The following is a 20,997-nucleotide window of genomic DNA, read 5'->3' as shown; positions in this document are numbered from 1 at the left end:
CTGTGCCCCAGCCTTGACCACTTAAGATTTATCCTTTTGCCTTACTCCTCTCTGGGCTTTTGTCCCAGTTTTAACTTGCTCTCTCCTGTCCGACTCTGCTTTACATTTCCATGGTTATTTCCATATTTTAAACGGGACTCATTTCACAAATCAACACTGTGTAGCATCCTACTGAATACTATAACAGCATTGTGCAATACTACTAGTACCAGCTGTCTAGTGGGGAGGTGAGTGGACAGAATTAGTCAATTAGTTGTACTGAGGACAGAGTAAGAGTCCCTGATTGAAGTGATGATTAGATAAATTTGATAAATCAAATGTATCTTACACTAGTGAATCAATAATTCGTGACTCATGAACTCAAAGATCTGTTCCCATGCTTCACTCACATTCCTCACATCGATTTGTTTTTGGGATGCAGCGGTGGACCCTGTTCGCCTGGTTTTGAGGGGGGGGGGGGGGGGGGGGGGGGGGGGGGGCGTGTTGGGGGTTGGGGAGGGTTCTCCATTTTGCAAAAATGAGCTAATGGTCTGTACGTGTTTACAGATACTTGACATATTTCCTCTGCACAAGGCCAAATATTGGCTCACAGGCGATCCATTAGCAAACTCTGAGAGATGCTGATTTCGACGACCACGTCTCCCGATAACATCACCTCGCATTCCACGGCATGGCTTTTCTATGTGCCTATACTCTCTGTCAGACAACCGAAATTCCTTTAGGTGGATGTGGGTTGTCTGTCGCACAATGGACAAGTCTCGGTCTGGCAAACACATTTCTTTTTGGAGGGAGATAAGACCGGTCATGGCCTGGCTCTCCACAAGCCATTGAAGGTGACCCTCACTAGCAAGGACTGTGTTACACATGTTACAGATGGGTGGATAAATGGCATTGAAAGGCGGAATGCGGAACCAGAATAGGTTTGGGCCACATAAAGGGACGAAACCGTGAAAGCATGCATGAGAGCATGGAGGCCTGAAAGGTATTCAAGGAGGAACCAAATCTTCAAACAGAGCTAGATCGCTCCCACTCCCACATACAGCCTTTGAGCTGTTCATCAAGCTAATACTAAGACAAATAAATTACTACCCTACTGTAAGGCCCAATTAGCAGACCCAAGTTACGGACGTTTTCCTGCTAACTGTTCAATACTGGTTCCAGGTACAGTAGCTCAACACTAAAGTTAGAGAGTGGTTTCAAGTCTGGGGGATCATCTTAATGGAATAGCTAAATGGAATAGACAGCTGAACAGCACGTGAGATGAGATCTACTTAAATGTTGTACTGTTTGATTGGCTCACATACAGGTCATCACAGATAAAAACTGTGGCATTAAGCAGCAGTGGACCAATTATAACCAGTTCCTTTAGGTCCAGCATGTTCAATTAATGTCACAACCTTTGGATCCAGCAAGTGGTGGAAGGTGCTTCTTAGGGCCTTTAGTTACTAACCTGGTCGAAGAGCTGCTTGCCTGTGGTGCTGGGCTGGACGGCAAACTCCAGCTCCGCATCCATGGTGGTGACGCGAACATTTAGCTGGAAGGGTGGGACAGAGAAGAAACCAGAGTTAGTCAGAAAAAAAATGACCTGGAGTTCTTTGGGAGAGATTGGTCACTTGAAGCAAACAGTGAGATTGCTTCAATAGCCAGATTAAAAGGTTAAAGAGGTGTGCCCTGATAAAATGTTCACCACGAATAGCTAACTATAAAACGGAATAAGGCTGTTCATTAAACAGCAATTCAAAATAGGAGATGGGACTGATGTTTTAGGAAGAATGGAAAGAGGAATTCATTTCAACACGGTCCGTTACAGCTCCGCGACCAGTCCTTGCAGCCATTACATAACAGGATCCCAAAAGCAATACCAAGATAGGCACAAGTCTTTTTAGGAGACTCAAGTTGAATAGCCACAATATGAAAAGAAAACCCCAGCCATGTCAATGTGTTTACACAAAGGGAGTGTCAGGGACAAAGAGAGAGACACAAAGAAAGAAAGAGAGAGAGAGAGCGAGAGGGGAATCAATATTTGCCATTTCATTTCAATTGGCTATTGTGCTCGCAGCAGACAGATGAGCAACACTTCACTCTGCACATGACAGCTACTGACAACAGGAGTGCGGGATGAGTGTTTGTTGGGGTGGGGACAGGGGACAGGGGGTGGGGGAGCACAAAGGACTGAAGGACAGTCAGCCCAGGCAATGTTTACGGTAGGTATGTGCACCACAGTAGTGAGGCCAATGACGTTTACAGTGACTGAACAGAAATATATATATATTTTTTAAATTGAACACAGGAATCCCTTTAAGTCTCCATTAATGATTGACAGCAGAGAGTTCTAAACACAGACAAGGGGAGGAGGGAGTTCAGGCTCAAGAGCTGAGGGACGTTTTTATGACATGATCAGACACAAAAGAGAAAAGTTTTATTGAGGCTTTCTAGAATCAAGCCTAGCCTATTGTTTCAGACACATGAGTGGCCTGGTGACTGACAGACACTACATTTATTTGGGAAGTCATGACAGCACAAATCAAGGCAATAACACTGAAGTTCGGTTGGAATGGGGTGCAGTCTTGTTGAGGCTATAACCATTTAGATTAGATAACAGTCACATTATCACCATACAGTAGCAAGTGAGAAGCAGCCTCATGTCTGTTATTGTATGATGTATTACTATGATGGGATTGTAAAAAAAAAAAAAGAACTATAAAGGCTAATGGATTGTCTTTACCGATCAGAGACTGTGTGGGTGGGATTCTGCCTGAAATCATATCTCAGACAGAAAAGGGGTTCTTACAGTGCATGCACCTGGTACCTCTGTGCTATGAGGGCGTATTTCAGAAAAAAACTACATACATTTTCATTGTTAACAGCAATAAAGAAGTTTACCTATAAGACAAAGAAAGGCAGAGAAAGTGTGTGCAAAGGCGTGTGTGCACGCGTGTGTGTGTGTTAAATAGGATGAGCCAGAGTGTGTGTGTGTGTGAATCAAGGCCTGTTGTGTTGACTCGTGTAATTGCCAGGCAATGAAAGGTGGAGGGCAGCTGCCTCAGGTCCATACACAAGGAGACAGAAGCAGAGGCAGGTCAACATGCCATCCATCTTTCATCTGGGCCCATTGTAAAAGAGAGAGGGGCATGGAGAGAGGGGCAGATGAGAGAGGGGCAGATGAGAGAGGGCAGGGGGAGAGAGAGAGCAAGGGGGAAATAGAAAGCGAGGGAGAGGAGCTAAAAGACAGAAAGGTGTGTGATCACATGTATAGCCTCTATCTGCACCACCAGACTTTCTCTCTTGCCCCACCCCACACACACACACACACGCAAGCACGCACACATTTCTAATAGTGCTGGGGATAGGATAGCACAGCTCTTGGAAGACCTTTGGCTGTGGGGTTTGAAAAGACCCCTGCTTTGAGAACGACTGTGTGAGGAAGCCAAAGCTCTACTGCCAGTATGGGGGTGGTATGGGGTAAAGGGATGACTGGAGAGGTTCAGGAACGAATTCCACTGGCCAAAAAAAATGATCTGAAGGTGAGTCTGATTGTCTGATTGTTGTTTGTGTGTCCGTTTGGGTCAGCCAGCCACACACACACACAAACATTCAGAAAGAAGTCTTACTTCTGTCGGTCGGAAAACAGCCTCCCACCTCCCACAGCTGAGGAAGAAACTACGAGAGAAAGACGAAAAGAAGGAAAAAAAAAAAAAAACAGGATCGGAGAGGGGAAAGAGACGGCCGTTTAGTGGGCCAAACAAAGGTTCCCTTTCAGCCTAGCCCTCCCTGTGGTCCCTCTGCTACGCCACCGCGCATTTTAATGGACCCTTCCCCTCCGCCTGTTCCAGAATCTGCACAACTGGGAGGGGGGGCCTTAAACGGCCACTGAGTAAAACTGACCTCAGCTCAGCTAATTCACTGATGGAGGTGTCAGTGCTGATAACATGCCCGTTATTCCTCGGACTATCTGAAAGACCCAGCTGGCTCATTGAAAACCAGCGGAGCACTTTGACTAGAATGTGCTCTTAAAAAGGTAAGCGTGAAGGAACAAGGCAGTGAAGGGCCAGGCTGCTGAATGGCTGCATGCAGGCAAACAGAGGGGTGGTTTCAGTTTATTTCCTGGAACAGGAGCTGTGGCTGAATAGCCGGTGAGGTAGGGTGGAAGGATTCGTTTGAGGGTCCACATTTGCCACAATATCAGTGACATGCAACACCAAGCACATTTAGGGTGAAACTAAAGCAATGTCAGATTTGTCTGTGTGATAAAACAAACTGTCTTCAGTTTGTGGAACGCTGTGCTTTCCCTTTCGCAGATTAGAAATGGTATGACCTGTAGCCATTTGAATAGGGCAGATCACGGACGCCTGTCCGAATGAACAGACAGGAAGCTACTGGTGGGTGTGACGCAGCGTGTGCGTTTACTTGGAGGCATTGGCATGCCGACAGCCTGAATGTCGCCAGGCTGCTTATTCACCCAGATATTCCGCTATGAGTGCAGCAGTGATCTCGGTTCCAGAAACTTCTCGGGGGCCAGACGTGGACGGAATTTCCACTGGGCCAGGGGCCAGTCCTTTATGACATCATAATGAGCCATCAACTGTGAGGCCCATTCACCCAAGTCCGTTCGCCAGGGTTACCAGCACAGGATGTTAAAGGGGAGAATCACAGTCATCTCTCTCTCTATTTTTAACAAAGCGACCGCAATATACACACACCGTTGCTATGGCTGCCTTATACTGAAAAGAGAAGTCTGGGTGTCTGTTTGTATGTAACCTGCACCTGGACAAAAAAAGGAGAAGCTCTCCTCAATTTTAAATCATGGGATGCACACACATTGATATCTTTTCTACTGAAAGTGGAAGTGACAAGTGGGTGTGTGTGTGTGTGTGCTAGAAGCATCTGTTTGAAAGATGCCAGACACAGAGCAGTGACGGAAGAGGGTCATGTTTCTGCACTAAAAGACCATAAACATAAAGCTGCTTTTGTGTTGAGTGACAGGGTGGCAGAGGAGACAAGGGGGAGTGGAATGGCCCCTAAAACAAAAAAGGACCCACAACAGGATTGTGTTTTAGGGTAAGATGGCAGGAGCCGGACCTCCATCACAAGAAGAAGTGGTCTTTATTCATTCTGAGAGCCATCATAAAACCACAAGTTCCTCAAGACGTCTTTGTGTGTTCGGGTATGTGTGACAAACACTCACACAGCCATAGACACTTCCACAAAGGGTTTTTCACCATCAAGGTGTCTCTTAAAGACTCAAGAATGAACTTCGATCGTTAAAAGACATACGACAGTGAGCTCACCTCACTTGGTGAGTGGTGGTGTTTTGAATGGATTTTCACAAGAGCACAGGCATGGCAACTCAACTAGCTTCACAAACAACCTTAGAATATAACCATACACATGTGAGGTTGCAGCTGACTAGTCAAAATCATGGCCAAAGAGGCCTTTCGGAGGTAGTTCTTTTCAAACAGACTTCATGCTGTTCTAGCACGTACGTTAGGTAGTCACTTTCACCAATCATCCTCATCCCCTTGCTACCCACACTAGTTGTTGCCTTGATAGAGTCTGACTCCAACCAAACGATGAATGGAACTTTAATTAAACATTACCCAAAAAGGCGTCGTAACAGGCCCCATCAACAGCCTATCAATTATTCAACGCAACAAGCAGTAACAATAAGCCGTCTGACAATGAGGGGAAACACCCAGGCAGAGTGAGGCCCGACTGGCCGCACACCTCCTACGGGTGAGGTCATAATCTCACAGCGGACCCGACGCGCTGCGGGGAAACTGGATTTGGGCGATGAGAGAACGTCCTATCCTCTGAATGGCATGGCAAGGAAAGGAAAAGAAAGTCACCAGCATTCCAGGGTGGCTGAGTCACAAGGCAGGTCCTGATGAGGGGGACCCTTTGACAAAGAGGTGAGACATGCCCATGTGTGTGTGTGTGTGTGTGTGTGTGTGTGTGTGTGGGGGGGGGGGGGGGGGGGGGGGGGGGTTGGAAGATTGCAGAGAAACTTCTAGTAAGCATTCAACAGGTTATGAATCCATGACACTTAGGTGAGGTGTGGAGCTAATCCGCCTTTCATAAACACAGCCATGACATCCACATGTGACCTAATTACACAACACAGACATTAAATGGACTAGATACTGAAGTTCAGTATCAAAGACACTGTATGTAAAATGTAAAAAACTGAACTTATCACTCTCTGAATTTAAGACTTTCCCAGACATCCAAACACCCCTAAAGGCGGTGATTCAACTGGTACAGTTAGGTGAGAAAGAAAACAACCATGAAGCTCTTTCTAAGTGGACAGTTTTGAACATTTCTACCATTTCGACAAATCTGAAATGGTCCTCCTCTCTACCCCTTTCATCTTTAAGCATGTCACTAACAGTAAATAGCTTCTGCCCTAAAAAAACTCTGGCCAAGTCAGTAACCTCATTTCATCATTCTAGAAAGCTCTGCACGGCACCTCTGAGGAGGATCTGACTACACCAAACACACACAAACCCACTATTTGCCAATCCCATGCTATTTATATAATTCAGTAATACGGTTAACCCCTGTAGATGTCGTTCAAACGAATGTCAAAATGTACATTATCCTTCCCCAGTCTTGATATAATTGAAATGTTGGGGCTTATGCTTACAAATAAAACCATATAAATAAATAAATAGCCATTACATCAGTGTGTCCTTCTGACTGAGTCAGGAGTGCTGTAAAGCAGCACTTGTGCTGTTATTGATATCATGGAAAAGAAAACAACAAGCTTGTGTTTTCTGGCCTAAAGAGAGAGAGAGCTCTCTCTCTCTCTCTCTCTCTCTCTCTCTCCATCAATGGTGTCCCACAATTCACGTTGCCACACAACCCAGAGATGATGTCACTTCCACACTGAAGTTCATGACAACCCTGAGGCAGTTTCAGAAACAAACCAACAACATACTTTTTGACTGGGGCAACATGAGGGAGCTTAAAATTCCCCCCAAAAAACTGTCATGTCTGTGCAAGAAGCCAATGTCTGATGGCCAGAAGATACAATGGTGCACCACCAACATGAAGATTAAACAACGTGAAATGCTCTCCTCTTTCTCAAAAAGATGGATGAAAACGAATTCCTCAGTACATTATTATTCAAATCCTCGAATAAAATTATAAGTCCAGTCGTTCATTCACTGCTTCCATTCCGGGAATGCAAAACTGGTCATGAATGCGGCTATTTCCTGCCAAACAATGCTGAACAACGCTTCCACTTTTTTTCTGGTTAGAGAGAGAAACACCATTGTTGTGTCCCAGACTCGCCCCCGGTCTAAAGAGCACCGTGACTGGGTCAGGTCGTCCAGGAGGACTCTAGTGGATGGATGAGTCAAAGCTCACATTCGGTGGTACAGCACATCATTCATTCCCAAAGAAGCCCTTATTACAGTAACCGCAGACTTAAAAATACCAGTCAGCGGAATCCCTGATCCTCCTCGCGACAGAAAAGTGAATTCTCCCTCAAGCAGTCTGAGTAGGAAGACGTTTCTTTCAAGATTACAAGAAACGCGGCGTTGTTTTACATTTCAGATTTAATTGGATTAATGTTATTGGCAGACACTGGCAGAGTACCCCCAAACTACTGTCACACGACAACTGTATGAATGAAAAGAAAATATATAGGCTACCCTGACTCGCTATAAATGCAGCCTAAATAGCTTCTGAAAGCAGAAAGATCCAATTCACGTTGAGTGAAATACACGTTGTGTAGGCTCCACCAGTGAGCTATATGCTACAAGAAGAGCTTTGTGCTAGGATACATGACTGTTTATTTCTTACTACAGAGAGAACTGTGCTTTGAAAGAACAATACTCACCGGTTTAGGCATTTTGAATCCTTCTTTAAACTCCCAGCAGCAGCAACTGCAGTAAAATCGGTCAAACAATCCTTCAGATAGATGAAACCTTCACCGGCGTCTGTGTCAGGAAAGAAGAGAAACCAGTTTGAGGCACCCGGGCAAGACTGACTCACAGGTGGACTAGCCCTCCTTTAAAACACTCGCTGTGGCATGCACTCATTTCGAAGCACTCCATGTATAGCCTTATGAATCACGATTATAAGTGTAAATGTAGAGATTGCGCATAGCCTCTCCCAAAAGACCACAAAAGGATATTCAGCTGGCAAGATTATTTGTTCGGTCTCCACCCTTTAGGGCAAACATTTAACCATGCACTTCCACTGTTCCTCCAGGTAGCCTATGAGCCTTGATAGAAGTGAATACAATTTTGGGAGGGGTCGGATTAGGCTACTTTGGGCATCTCTATCCAGCCTGAAAACAAAAATCACCAGTTTTCCAAAACAAAATCTTACACCTACGGATAAAGGAAACATGGCTGTCAATGAATTCACCTTTATCATCCATTCCCTGTAGCCTAAAGATCCTCTCGGTCAATACACCGGCATCCTCCAAGCCTCCCTGCAACACTCTTAACATATCTGCACTAGCAAGTCAATGTAGCCTAATACAGGAAACGATGTAGCCACAGCGGGCAAGTTCTTGTTTGGGAAATGTCTGATGATATTAGGCGAAAGACAGTGTCTGATTTCAACTCATTAATTTGAATCTGCCGTTTATACTGACATTTTCTCACACAAAAAGAAACCTGCAAAATCAAAACATCTAACCATTCCCGATTTGTTTCATAAAATCCTAACGCTAGGTCTTCAACGTTAGGCCTGCCTCCCGATTTAACTATCAAAGCTATCGTTTACAGCCTCCATCCTGATGCCAGTGTGCAACTCATAAACTAACCTTCGAACACCTTATTTATTGAAAATTATCCTAGTATTGGGGGGACTGTTCGGAGTTCAGAAACAGACAACCATCGCGCCAGTTACGGTAGACGAAACCTCATCTTCAGAGCTAACTTGCTAGCATCATCCCTCGAAAATAATCCCAGAAACACCTGTTGAGAAAGATTCTTTTCATTCTGAATGGGGCGGTGTCAGAAATAAGAATGAAACAAAGTAGCCAAGCGCGAAGCAAAGACAGAGCATTCTCCCATTTTGGCTCCTTAACGTTAACAGAAATTCTGAGTCTTTTTCGTTTAAGATAAAACTTACCAAAACAGGTGCGATTTCAGTTGAGTCCGTACACAAAACTGCAGACGTGAACACTCCCCTCCCTCCTCTCACTCACTTAACTTGCCTGGAGTCAGCAGCGCGTCAATATGGCTGACGCTCCACCCGATGACGCACTGTGGGCGCGGAGATCCGCTATGAGTTCGCGCACCTCAACGCGATTGCAGCATGATTGCGAGTTTCTGTTGACCGCGCTACCATGGCGAGCAAAGCGTGTGACATGGCGCAAGGGCAACTCCCATACCCAGCATAGAAACATGCGGCAGGAGTGTGCATGTTCACCTTCTCATCGCCTTGTGATTACAAGTAATAGGATATAAATAGTCGCATTCCAAACTGATAACAATCCTATCTATGTAACCTGTTCTGGTTGGTCAGAAAAACGCTCCGTGTTTTTAATGTTATTGTGTTGACTTGATATGGATCATCTACTCAACCAACCTTTTTATTGATTCACATTCCAATTAGTATTATACCCTGCATTCCTTCCCACACCCAAGTCCATCTTCTTGATTTCGATGTAGGCTATGCTTCTAACATTATGGTTTAACTGTTAGTTTATAGGTATATTTAAGAGCTGAAATAGTTAATTTGGATACTGAGCTTGAAAACCAAGATACTCCATGTTGACTTCGGCCTATTCTTGTTGACTTGTCCTTTCTAAATTACACGCCCTGGCTTTACTTCTAAAGGATTTATATTGTCCCACTGTGTAGGCCACCGTTAATCCGTTGATCCAGATATTTGCCAATTATTAGCGAGCAGGAACATAATCATCATCCATTCCCAAATCCTATTAGTGTATGCTAGGAGAATCTTTCATCAAGATTACGCCTAGAGTGGGCTGTCATAGATTTTAGACAAGCAATGTTTTATTAAATATCTCTGTTTACAATTGTGACCAAACAGACGTTGATCCTCTCCCCTATTGTTGGACATGGAATCAAAGTAAATGTTGCTATTGTCTTTCAACAAGCCGGATATAGGTTTGTCTTTCCCCGGTGCCTTTTGTTGATGCACTCCATCGACAGTCTATGCCTCCCTAAATAGATTACTGTTTTGCGGTGAAGTGTCCAAGCAGGTCACTTCTGCACTTCCAATTCTTGTGAAGCGTTGAACTAGCCAGTACACTGAAACAGGAGTTAAATAAATGCACTCTGAGTGTGTTTGGGACAATACACTTACATATTTACATTTTCTCTAGGTCTACCTTGTGTCAGTCTACATTTCTTGATGTTCTCATAACCCCTTAACAAAAAAGTCAGTTTCTGTTTTTTTTTTTCTTTCCGAGTCTTGCAGTCGCGCATCGGTGGCGTTGCTTCCACACCCCGATACACCCACGGCGCACACTCGGAAGCTAAGTGAGGAACAGGTTGGGCGGTTTCATAACTGTGCAGCAACCAATAGTCGGGCAGGATTAAAATAGAGCCGTATATATCGGAGCAGTAGCCTACAGCCTACACTTCAACAGGAGCTGTGGCGCTAACCTGCGCGCAACAGGTTCGGAAGTTAGCCAAGCCCTGGTCTGCGACGTGGTAGAATACGTGCTAAAGAAGTTAAACAGTAACAGATGTGTGATTCAAATGATTAAATAAAACAAAGCGATAAACAAATACCCTACGACGCACCCTTTCCACACAGCACCCAACGACCAAAATCGAACTGTTGCCAGCGACATAGGGTGAAAGTGTTGGGCTTCATATTAGCCTACACATTTTAAACAGAATGTATTTCAGACAAAACAAAATGGGCCTATGTATCCAATATACACCAGAGTGTCGTGAATATGGGATACCGGTACCTATGATTTCATCCATTTAAAGTACATTTCCCCCGTTATATATGGTATCATTCTGATTCATGTATATATTTATGTTTAAATGTTAGGGAACGAGAAATTCAGTAATTGTGAATGTCAACGTTAAACGTCAAAGGCATATGAAATTAATGCATTTTAATGTTAAAACATCAGTCAATACATCGACAAATAATGGCCTAACTAAATAGAGCTACTACTTCCCTTAGGCTACATACAAACTTCACATTTGAACCGAGAACAAAGCTCGTTTTTATTTGAATCAGATTCACACAATATATCGTGCGTGCTTTCAAGACTTTTAATAATTATATAGGCCCATTCATGAAAAATCTTCAGACTGTTCTGAGTGATCAGGACAGCAGCGCCCCCTCCTGTTCATCTCCTGTAAAGACAAGATGAACACGTCACAATTTAGCCAGCCTCTGTAAGCCTTCAACTCAGACTTTGTACGAGATATCGGTCAACGCTCCTCCGAGTAGAGAAGGCTAAATGCTCACATTCAAATGCAGTTAACTACATGGGCAAACACATGACATACTGACAGATGCTTTGCCTCTGTTTTGTTATTGAAATTTGACAGATTTTTTCCCTGCAGAATGATATACTGTATGTAAGAATAAGTGAGTGAGTGAATGAATGAATGAATGAATGAATGAATGAATGAATGAAAGATTATTCTTCACTTTTTACATATCCATGGTTATTTCCATATTTTAAACGGGACTCATTTCACAAATCAACACTGTGTAGCATCCTACTGAATACTATAACAGCATTGTGCAATACTACTAGTACCAGCTGTCTAGTGGGTAGGTGAGTGGACAGAATTAGTCAATTAGTTGTACTGAGGACAGAGTAAGAGTCCCTGATTGAATCTGAGGTCTTTTGTGAGTTTACAGTTCTTCAGTAAGGGAAAAAAATATCACAACGGAATTGCACAATTCACAGGGGCCACTCATCTAAATGGGCTACACCTACACTACATTGCAATATTCAACACGCAGTAGTCACAAGAGTGAATGCTTGTATTGAGGTGTGATTTGAACTTCTTGCATTGCAGCAGTCTGCCTCTTCATACTCACTCTACTGGTCAGTCCATCACGGGCTGATAGAGCTTCAGTCTCTGCCCTGCAACATCTTTGATGAGCACTGAGAGGAGAGATGGATCGATCAGTGACATAATAACACACATTCTCAAGATTCCAACTCGTGTAGAATACTTTTATGTTCTTTGTGTAAACACCTCTATCAGTAAAGCATTTTAAAGCATCCCACACAGAAAAAAAACAGAGATACAGTGGCAATGAGGCGTTTTCAGTTTTCATAACTAAACTGACCACTAGATGGCGCTAAGATCACACCCTTAACAGTTTGGGGGAGCCTAGAATCACAATCAAGTGTTAGTATGTTAACACACACAAGGAATTTGGTTCCAGCATTTGAGCAAAAGAAAAAATATACTGACAATGTACATATTATTTACAGACTATTATTATATAATTAATATATAATTGCTTGTATAAAAGACAAACAGTATATCGTATTTTCTCGACTATTAACCGCACCATATATAGACCACATTACACTATTTTATGTAATGCAGAAAGTTTGCAAAAATCAATGTATAAACCATGGTTAAAAGTCGGGAAATGATGGTGCATAAGGCAGGTGCAAGAGTGTGTGGTAGCGCAAATTATGTGTCACATAAGGGAATACAATTGTGATGTATTTGTACAATACGGTATGTGATATATTTGTACAGTACGGTATTTGTAGTTATTAAGAATTGTAGAGAGCATGCTGTCTGATTTTGATGTAGCTGTTCCACGAATCTTAACTAGGACCTCTCTGCCAGCTGCTGATAAGGGAAAAAAAGCCACGCCACTTACTGTCCAGAACAGTTCTAGCCGCACTGTGTTTCTCCAAGGCTTCGGATACCTCGGTCATCAGCCACGGAAGGAAGTCAGTCTCCAGATCTACAGGAGCAGACACATATTGCACATAAATAACACATCATCTCTCAAGCAGTAACATCTCACAAGCAGTAACATAATTAAAGAAATGTACAGCATACCTGGGCAAAACCTGATACTATATGCAAACTGATACTATATACATACAAATATCCAGGATCAATGGCGTCTATGAGCCATTATCTTCTGATGCGTACTGAATATATACAATCATAGCTACATGAAGCTGTCAAGGAGCACTACATAAGCATGAGAATGCAGTAGACTACCTCTGTAAGCACACATCATGATCACATGTCATCACTAGACTGTCATTTTGTCAGATGACAGGAGGGGTAGACTAACCTCTCTCCACAGGGTCATAGAAGAAGCCGTGGTCTCGGAGCGAGCTGAAGACGGAGGGCACCAAGTCAGCCAGGTACTGCTGGGCGAAGGCCCGTGCCGCAATCTTGTCCGCCGTCTCGCGCTCGCGGTCCAGCACATCCCGCTGCTGCCGCAGGCGGCGCTCCTGGAGGACGCACAGACACGCGACAGACAGACGTCTGAGACACATACAAAGATACAGCTGTCCAGGCAAAATGAATGAATGTCAAACATGGACAAGAAATCTTTCTTTACAATACTGTTTCATCACAAAGTTGTGTATGTCCCTGTTGCCTACTGAAGATGATCAATGTTTTGGAATCGAGATTGTACATCAAATCCAGCTAATGGGGAAGTTAGCCAGAGTAAAATAAAATCAGAGAATCTAGGGTTAAATAATTTTAAATAAGGCACATCCTTAGCATCTAAAAGGCTCTTACATTGGTTGACAGACAAATACTTGGTTAGTTTCAAGTCCTCTTGAACAGCGTTCCATTTATGGGAAGCAAAGAACTTAAAAGCTATTTTACCTATAGTAAATCCTCAAATAGTGGCCGGGGCTTTTATTTACTTAGGCTGCACAGTGCACCGGCCTGTATTTGGGGCAGGCTTGTATTAGGGGCAGGCCTTTATTTCTTACGGCTCTTCAGAATGTTCAAAAAAGTTCTGTCGATTTGAATGGGGCACCCCAACGTTAGCAGGTCTGTAATTTCTTGATATTCACCACTGCGAAAAGTTAATGACCGCTGTCATTGGCAACGGGTTTTGTTCTTCTAATTCACATCTTTCATATCATTCCGCAAGAAGTCCGGTCATTTAACGTAGCGGAAAGTCATTGTAACTTGAAGTCAGCAAGTAATGGGTTGCTACGCAACACCTGGAACATTAAAGTTCTATTAGCCTGAAGAACAAGTAACAAGTAACTGTATAATAACAAGTTCGCCTTGTAGGCTGAAACATTTCTTTTTGCCATGAAATTAGCCAACATGAGGAGAACATGTATTTATGAAATGCATTCAATTAAATGGTGATGTCTGCTTTGTGCTGATGGACTGATTCTGGTAGGCTACAGTAAAATATGCTGCCGGTACCTTTTTTTACCCCCGGCTTGTATTCGGGGCCCGGCCTTTATTAGTCCGTATCGACCACGCCCCCGGCTACTATCTGAAGCCCGGCCTCTAATTGAATCCCGGGTTTTATTTGAGTATTTAGGGTATATTAGTTTTGGTAAGGGGGATTTCAAGGGAGATGAGGCTCTGTGACCGTGTGTTATGACAGATGGATTTTCATTTTAAAAGTGACAGAAGATAATTAGGCAGTTTTCCCACTAAGGCTTAATGAACAAATAAAAGACAGTGAGGGACTAATGACTAATATGAGGGGACTAATTGACAGGAAGTAATATAACTGATGAAGTGCTATCTTGAAGTCTGATATGATAAAGACTGTGACTCAAGATGTTCATGAGGGGCAAGGGTCCTCACACATTAACCTTGACTTATTTCTGTGACATCATTACATATTAGTATGGAGAGGGAGCACTTATCGAACTAGAGGGGCACTCGGAGAGCACAGCCCTCCACCAATGCCAAATGCCCTATCCTGCGCTATGTCCTTGGCGGAGGTAATTATGCTGAATGGTAAAGTAGTCTCAGGGTCGACAGTGGTACAGGAGGTAGAGAAGTCGTTTAGTAATCAGAAGGTTGTTAGTTCAATTCCTGTTGAAGTGTTCTTGAGCAAGACTCTGAACCCCTAATTGCTCCTGATGTGCATTGTGCCATCAGTGTAAATGTAAAAATGTATATATATATACATCCTTGTAAGTCGCTTTGGAAAAAGCGTCTGCTAAATGACTAAATGTAAATGTAGTCTATTAGCATGTAACAGGGCACTCCAGGGACCCACGTTCTCCCCTTACACCACACCATCATTAGCCAACACATTGCACAGGTCGTAATGCATACTCAATCTTCACTGGGATAAAAATACCATAAATGCAAAAATGAAAATCAAAAGAAGAGTTTACTTGTGTACAGCCTGTGCCAGACTGTACACTTTAAGTGTGTGTGTGTGTGTCTGTCTGTCTGTATTTATATATACGAGGGGTGCCTTCCTATATTTTCCCCATCAAACTTACAGCCATGTGTGTACACCAAGTGAGTTCCATAGAAAGGAAGCACTGAGCCACACAAAGAGGTTTTGGGCATTCCCACAGTCCCCCCCCCCCCCCCCCCCCCCCCCCCCCCCCCTCACCTTCTCCTCGCGGTGGCGCCGCTCCTGCTCCTCCAGACGCTGCACCTCCACCAGCTCGGCGTTGCGCAGCTCCAGGAAGGCTCTCTGCTGCCCCCGCAGGCTGGCCAGCTCCTCCTCCTCCATCACCTCCAGCAGGGATTGCTCCATGGTCTTCCCAACCAGCACCTCTAGCAGCGGACGCACCTCCATGTCAAAGTTGAACAGCTGCACCAGGACACAAGGCATTAGAGTGACATCCATATCAAAAGCCCGAGCCAGGTACTTCCAACATGACAAGAAAATAAATGATTGAAACACACATACGTAAATACACAAACAAATAGACAAACAAATAGTTAAAGGTAGAGTCCACAATTCTGACGAAAGGTTGTTGATATTTGAACTCAACAGCCAATCAAATTCCACCCTTCCCTTCCATGCACCTGAAGCAACGTGCTGATTGGCTTGAATTTTTCATGGCTCGGTCCAAGCCACTATGTTTGTTTCCCATTTACAGAGCCAGAACGCATACACAGACCAAACAGCTAGCAGACTGTGCAGAGCAATTCGCTAAATTTGACAAATGAATTTTAATTGTGGACCACACATTTAAGTGTGGTTATTTGTCCCTCATTTCTTTCGACATGACACATCATGCTTGATGCATATTGCTACATTTCTAGAGAATGCCTTTGTAAAAGTGACCACAGATGTGGAAAGACCAAGGAAACAACATGTCTGCCTTACGACTCATGTTCATTCATGCTAAAGAGCAGCAGACCCACAGGTGCTCTAGAGACTGAGCAACCCCACTGTTACAAACATCAATAGGCAATCACAAAGAACCCTGACCCATGTTCACATTCAAGAGTGCATGCCCTCTCACTAGTGGCAGGCCGATAGCTCACAGGGTTGAGGCGCTACAGTGATGGTGGTGGTTCTAAAGAACAGCGCGAGTTTTTAAATGTTTTATCAGCAGTGTTGCATATTTCAAGAAATAAGGCCACTGCAGATGAGGGTGTTCGGTGGAAGGTTCTCTCAGACCTTCCTGAAGAAGGGCAGTTTAATTTCAACATAGAGCTGCAACATAATGGTGCTTTAAATGCCAAAATCTCTCTTCTTTCTTTTAACCGCAGCAAACTAATTTGACACTCCATGGTGTATTTTACACTCCCTGCTCTGCCATGTCACCTACTGGTCGAGGAAAGTACCTACACAACTTTTGTTACTCTTTCAAATTTTCCAGTTTACAGAATAAAATATTAATATACTCATGCTATCAAAGTTTGAAACTGTTGTACTTCTTGGCAGTGCGTCAAAGGGTAGGTCTGAGAACTGTGTAGAACTAAAATAACAGATGCATACTGACAATTGTGGTATTACTCTGAAGTATCACACAAGGAGGTCAGTAACTGCACAAAGAGTGAGTGGAGTAAGAAAAGGATAGTAAATGTCACTTTATAACATGTATATCTATATCTACAGTATATGACATAGATACATTTGCATGCTTGTGGTTCTTAGACTGGAAATGGTGTTTCTTAAACTGCTTCAAAGCTCCATGTTCACTGTAGTAAGTCAATAAAGGAGGAATGTGGGAACTGTGTTCCCTGAGCTAATAAGCTTAAGTCAAATAAATAATATAAACAAAAAACAGCTCACAAACAGCAAAGTCAAAGTAATTTTTTCCACACACCTCCCCCTCCTCGATCTGCGTGGTCACGTCCCTGCCCGTCTTGGCTGGCTTGAAGAGAGGCGTGGCAGGCTTGTCCAGGAAGGCATCTGTCTGGCACTCCACACTGGACTCCTCGACACGATCACCCAGTTCCTCCAGGTACAGTTCTACAGACACACCCCATAAATCATTACCAGATTGCAGTAGGGCGGTCCATACAAAAAGTGTGTTTAAAAATGCTTATTCTTAAAATGTTTTATGTGATATTGCCATCAGTGCAGAAAGTATACTTTGTTTTCATCAAAGGGCTGACTGTAGTTTTGCACTTCAGGCCTAGTGCAACCACTGGTAAGTAGTTTCAAATCATGCAAGCATAAGTAAATATTGCATATTTACTATGGCATAGCATATAGCATGTAAATAATACATTTAGTAATTCAGCTAACAGTCCTGTGCCAAGCAAACCACTAAGCTGGGAGATGCAAGTTCTCTTCTTCTGTGCATGCGCTCACTGGAAATGGGTCCCTTGACTGGCGGCACTGAAAATGTCATGGTTCAGCAGCCAGACAGTAGGAGTACAGAGAAGGACAAAGGGGAGAGTAGAGAGGCCCTATCCATTTAACTGTGTGCCTAAGAAAGACACAGGATAGGACTATGGGAGGGATAGGACCGGGTGGGGGTGAAGAGTTGCAGGGATCTGACTGCTTTTTAATTAAGACTTGCACACACCCCACCCTCCAGTGCTTAGAGAAACACCAACCCCTGCCTCTCTCCCTCATGCCACTTATCTGTCTTTGAATATCCACTTTAAAAAAACATCCGATACCTGTCTGGACATTCATGTGCTTTCTTCCCTCCAGTGGCTCTGGGGTTCTTGGCCGGAAGTGCTCTTTGGCCCGCTTGCGAGCCTGAGTTCTCCTCCGGGCCTCCAGCTGCCTCTGGATCTCCACAGGATCTGGCTGGCAGGTCTGGACAAACATGGTTTGCATATGGTCAAAAGGGTGCAAAGAAGGATGATAATCCATGTTTTAGTATTAGCAACCCTTTTCACATTGAGGTTGTTTACGAGAGAATATTGTTTTTGTCTTGTTTATTCTGTGTACATACAGTACACTTGAACCCACACACAGCATTTAGAATAACATTCCTACACAGATGGATGGATGTAAGATGTAAATAATTTTACTCTTTGACAGATATAAATGTTGGTATGTCAGCTGTCATCCTTCTTGAGTGACTTTGCTGTCAGAGACTTCAACTTTGTTACCGCCGTTAAAGGTGGCGTGGTGTTAGATTAATTACTAACCGTTGGCAAAATATGCTGGGCATACGTATTTCCTCTGACCACCCGACGGTCGTACATGATGTTTCCGTAATTAGGTGGTCCATCATCTCTGCATCACACAACCAAATGAAAACGTTACAACTCATTTATGATATAAGCTACTACAACGTTACAAAAATGTCTAGTACAATGCTAAAATGCTGATAACAACTGACAAGCATTTTATCTACCATCATTATCAACACGTTTGATCTAAGCTTACTGATCTGCAACAAGTTCCCTGTACTTCGACCGGTTCTGAACTGGCCGGGGACGACTGGAAAAAGTGTATGTTCCATTCGGATCCCCCTTATGAGGCTGTAAAACTGAAGTCATGTCGTTCAGTGGTGCGGCATAAAGTAACTAAGCTGAATAAACATGCAAACTCAGGCGATTTGTTTAAACAATGCTACCCAGCTGGCTAGTTAACTAAGTTAGCTTCTTTAGCTCCAAACTGTAGGAGTTGTTGATATGTGCCCATAGCAACAGTAACCACGGACCTATGACTGCTTCCTGCTTTTTCTCTCATAAGGGCGCACAATCTTTTCTCACTCTTTTAGAATCAGAATCAGAATCAGAATCAGAAAGGTTTTTACTGCCAAGTAGGTTTTCACCTACGAGGAATTCTTTGTGGTACAATGGTGCAAACAATAAACATACACAATAAACAATAAACAATACACATATTAGGTTACAGCAGGAGTGTGCAAAAAAGGGATTAGAGTCCGTGTTGGGGGGCGGGGGTCCCGGGCCTTGTTGATGAGGCCAACCGCAGACGGGAAGAAGCTGCTCAGGTGGCGTGAGGTTTTGGTCCTGATGGACCGCAGCCTTCTGCCGGAGGGGAGTGGCACAAGGAGTTTGTGTCCAGGGTGGGAGGGATCAGCCATAATCTTCCCTGCACGCCTCAGGGTCCTGGATGCATACAAATCCTGGAGAGATGGCAAATTGCAGCCAATCACCTTCTCCGCAGAACGAATGACACGCTGCAGTCTGCTTTTGTCTTTGGCAGTGGCAGCAGCGTACCAGATGGTGATGGAGGAGGTGAGGATGGACTCAATGATGGAGGTGTAAAAGTTCACCATCATTGCCTTTGGCAGGTTGAATTTCTTCAGCTGCCGCAGGAAGTACATCCTCTGATGTGCCTTTTTGGTGAGGGAGATGATGTTTAGCTCCCACTTGAGGTCCTGGGAGATGATGGTGCCCAGGAAGCGGATGGACTCCACACTGTCAACTGGGGCGTCACTCAGGGTGATGGGGTTGGGAGGGGCTGGGTTCTTCCTGAAATCGACAACCATCTCCACTGTTTTCAGTGCGTTGAGCTCCAGATTGTTCTGTCCACACCAGGTCACCAGATGGTCAATCTCCCACCTGTAGGCAGACTCATCACCACCAGAGATGAGCCCAATGAGGGTGGTGTCGTCCGCGAACTTGAGGAGCTTGACGGACTGGTGACTGGAGGTGCAGCTGTTGGTGTACAGGGAGAAGAGAAGAGGGGAAAGAACGCAGCCTTGAGGGGAACCGGTGCTGATGGTCCGGGGGTCAGAGACATGTTTTCCCAGCCGCACGTGCTGCCTCCGGTCAGACAGGAAGTCTGTGATCCACCTGCAGATGGAGTCAGGCACACTCAGCCGGAGAAGCTTGTCCTGTAGCAGAGCCGGGATGATAGTATTGAAGGCAGAGCTGAAGTCCACAAACAGGATCCTGGCATAGGTTCCTGAGGTGTCCAGGTGCTGGAGGATGGAGTGAAGGGCCATGTTTACTGCATCGTCTACAGACCTGTTAGCTCTGTAGGCAAACTGGAGGGGATCCAGTAGAGGGTCAGTGATGGCTTTGAGATGCCACAACACAAGCCGCTCAAATGACTTCATCACAACAGAGGTCAGAGCAACGGGTCTGTAGTCATTAAGTCCACTGATCTTTGTTTTTTTGGGGACGGGGATGATGGTCGAGGTTTTGAAACAGGCTGGTACGTGGCATGACTTCAGTGAGGAGTTAAAAATGTCTGTAAACACCGGTGACAGCTGTTCAGCACAGTGCTTTAGGATGGATGGAGAGACAGAGTCTGGCCCGGTTGCTTTGCGGGGGTTCTGTCTCCTAAAGAGTCTGAAGACGTCCCTCTCCATAATGGATAGAGTCGTCACTGTGGTGGGGGAGAAGGGGGGGTGCTCTGAGGTGGGCAGCTGTGGAGAGGCGTAGGCCTCTGTTGTGGTGGGGAAGGTGAAGCTGATGGGCTGGAGCTGGTGGGTGGTGTCACAGGGGATGGTATCAGGACTGTCCCATTGTCTTAGTAAGCGTGATTCCCTTTTTTAAAACGTAGGCTATGGCTCACCATCATGTTCAAACAGATATATAATGTATCCTTCCCTCTGTTTTACTATGTGAAGGTTGAGAAAGGTGAGGTGTTGAAGGTGAGAAAAACAACCAATGCGAGTTTAACACAAGCCCACACCCATCCACACACTTAGTTTGATGAAGGCTGCGAGGAAGTAAATTATTCCTAAAC

General features: G+C 44.3%; 2 protein-coding genes across 3 annotated transcripts in view; both read right to left on the bottom strand.

Annotated features, from left to right (window-relative positions):
* ezrb (ezrin b) overlaps positions 1–9,343 on the bottom strand; it is a 29,953-nt gene extending 20,610 nt beyond the window's left edge. The window contains exons 1-3 of one of the 2 annotated variants that reach the window (XM_031581579.2): positions 9,091–9,343; positions 7,844–7,943; positions 1,451–1,534 (exon numbers count right to left, since the gene is read on the bottom strand). In XM_031581579.2, coding sequence (XP_031437439.1) covers positions 1,451–1,534; positions 7,844–7,855 — 96 coding nt within the window. In that variant the 5' untranslated portion in view covers positions 7,856–7,943; positions 9,091–9,343. Of the gene's footprint in view, positions 1–1,450; positions 1,535–7,843; positions 7,944–8,376; positions 8,505–9,090 lie in introns of those variants that run through there. The other variant, XM_031581580.2, reaches the window with a different exon arrangement.
* A 1,813-nt stretch (positions 9,344–11,156) lies between these two features.
* rsph3 (radial spoke head 3) lies at positions 11,157–19,028 on the bottom strand. Its single transcript, XM_012820964.3, has 9 exons — positions 18,718–19,028; positions 18,477–18,564; positions 17,997–18,138; positions 17,192–17,337; positions 15,517–15,720; positions 13,246–13,408; positions 12,817–12,903; positions 12,010–12,076; positions 11,157–11,309 (listed from the first exon to the last, which is right to left on the bottom strand). The coding sequence occupies exons 1-8, from the start codon at positions 18,828–18,830 to the stop codon at positions 12,018–12,020; spliced, it is 1,002 nt and encodes a 333-aa protein (XP_012676418.1). The 5' UTR covers positions 18,831–19,028; the 3' UTR covers positions 11,157–11,309; positions 12,010–12,017.
* Positions 19,029–20,997: the final 1,969 nt, after the last annotated feature.

This window comes from Clupea harengus, chromosome 15, assembly GCF_900700415.2.
Source record: "Clupea harengus chromosome 15, Ch_v2.0.2, whole genome shotgun sequence".
Taxonomy (NCBI): Eukaryota; Metazoa; Chordata; class Actinopteri; order Clupeiformes; family Clupeidae; genus Clupea; species Clupea harengus.
This window is presented reverse-complemented; position numbering and strand designations above follow the sequence as displayed.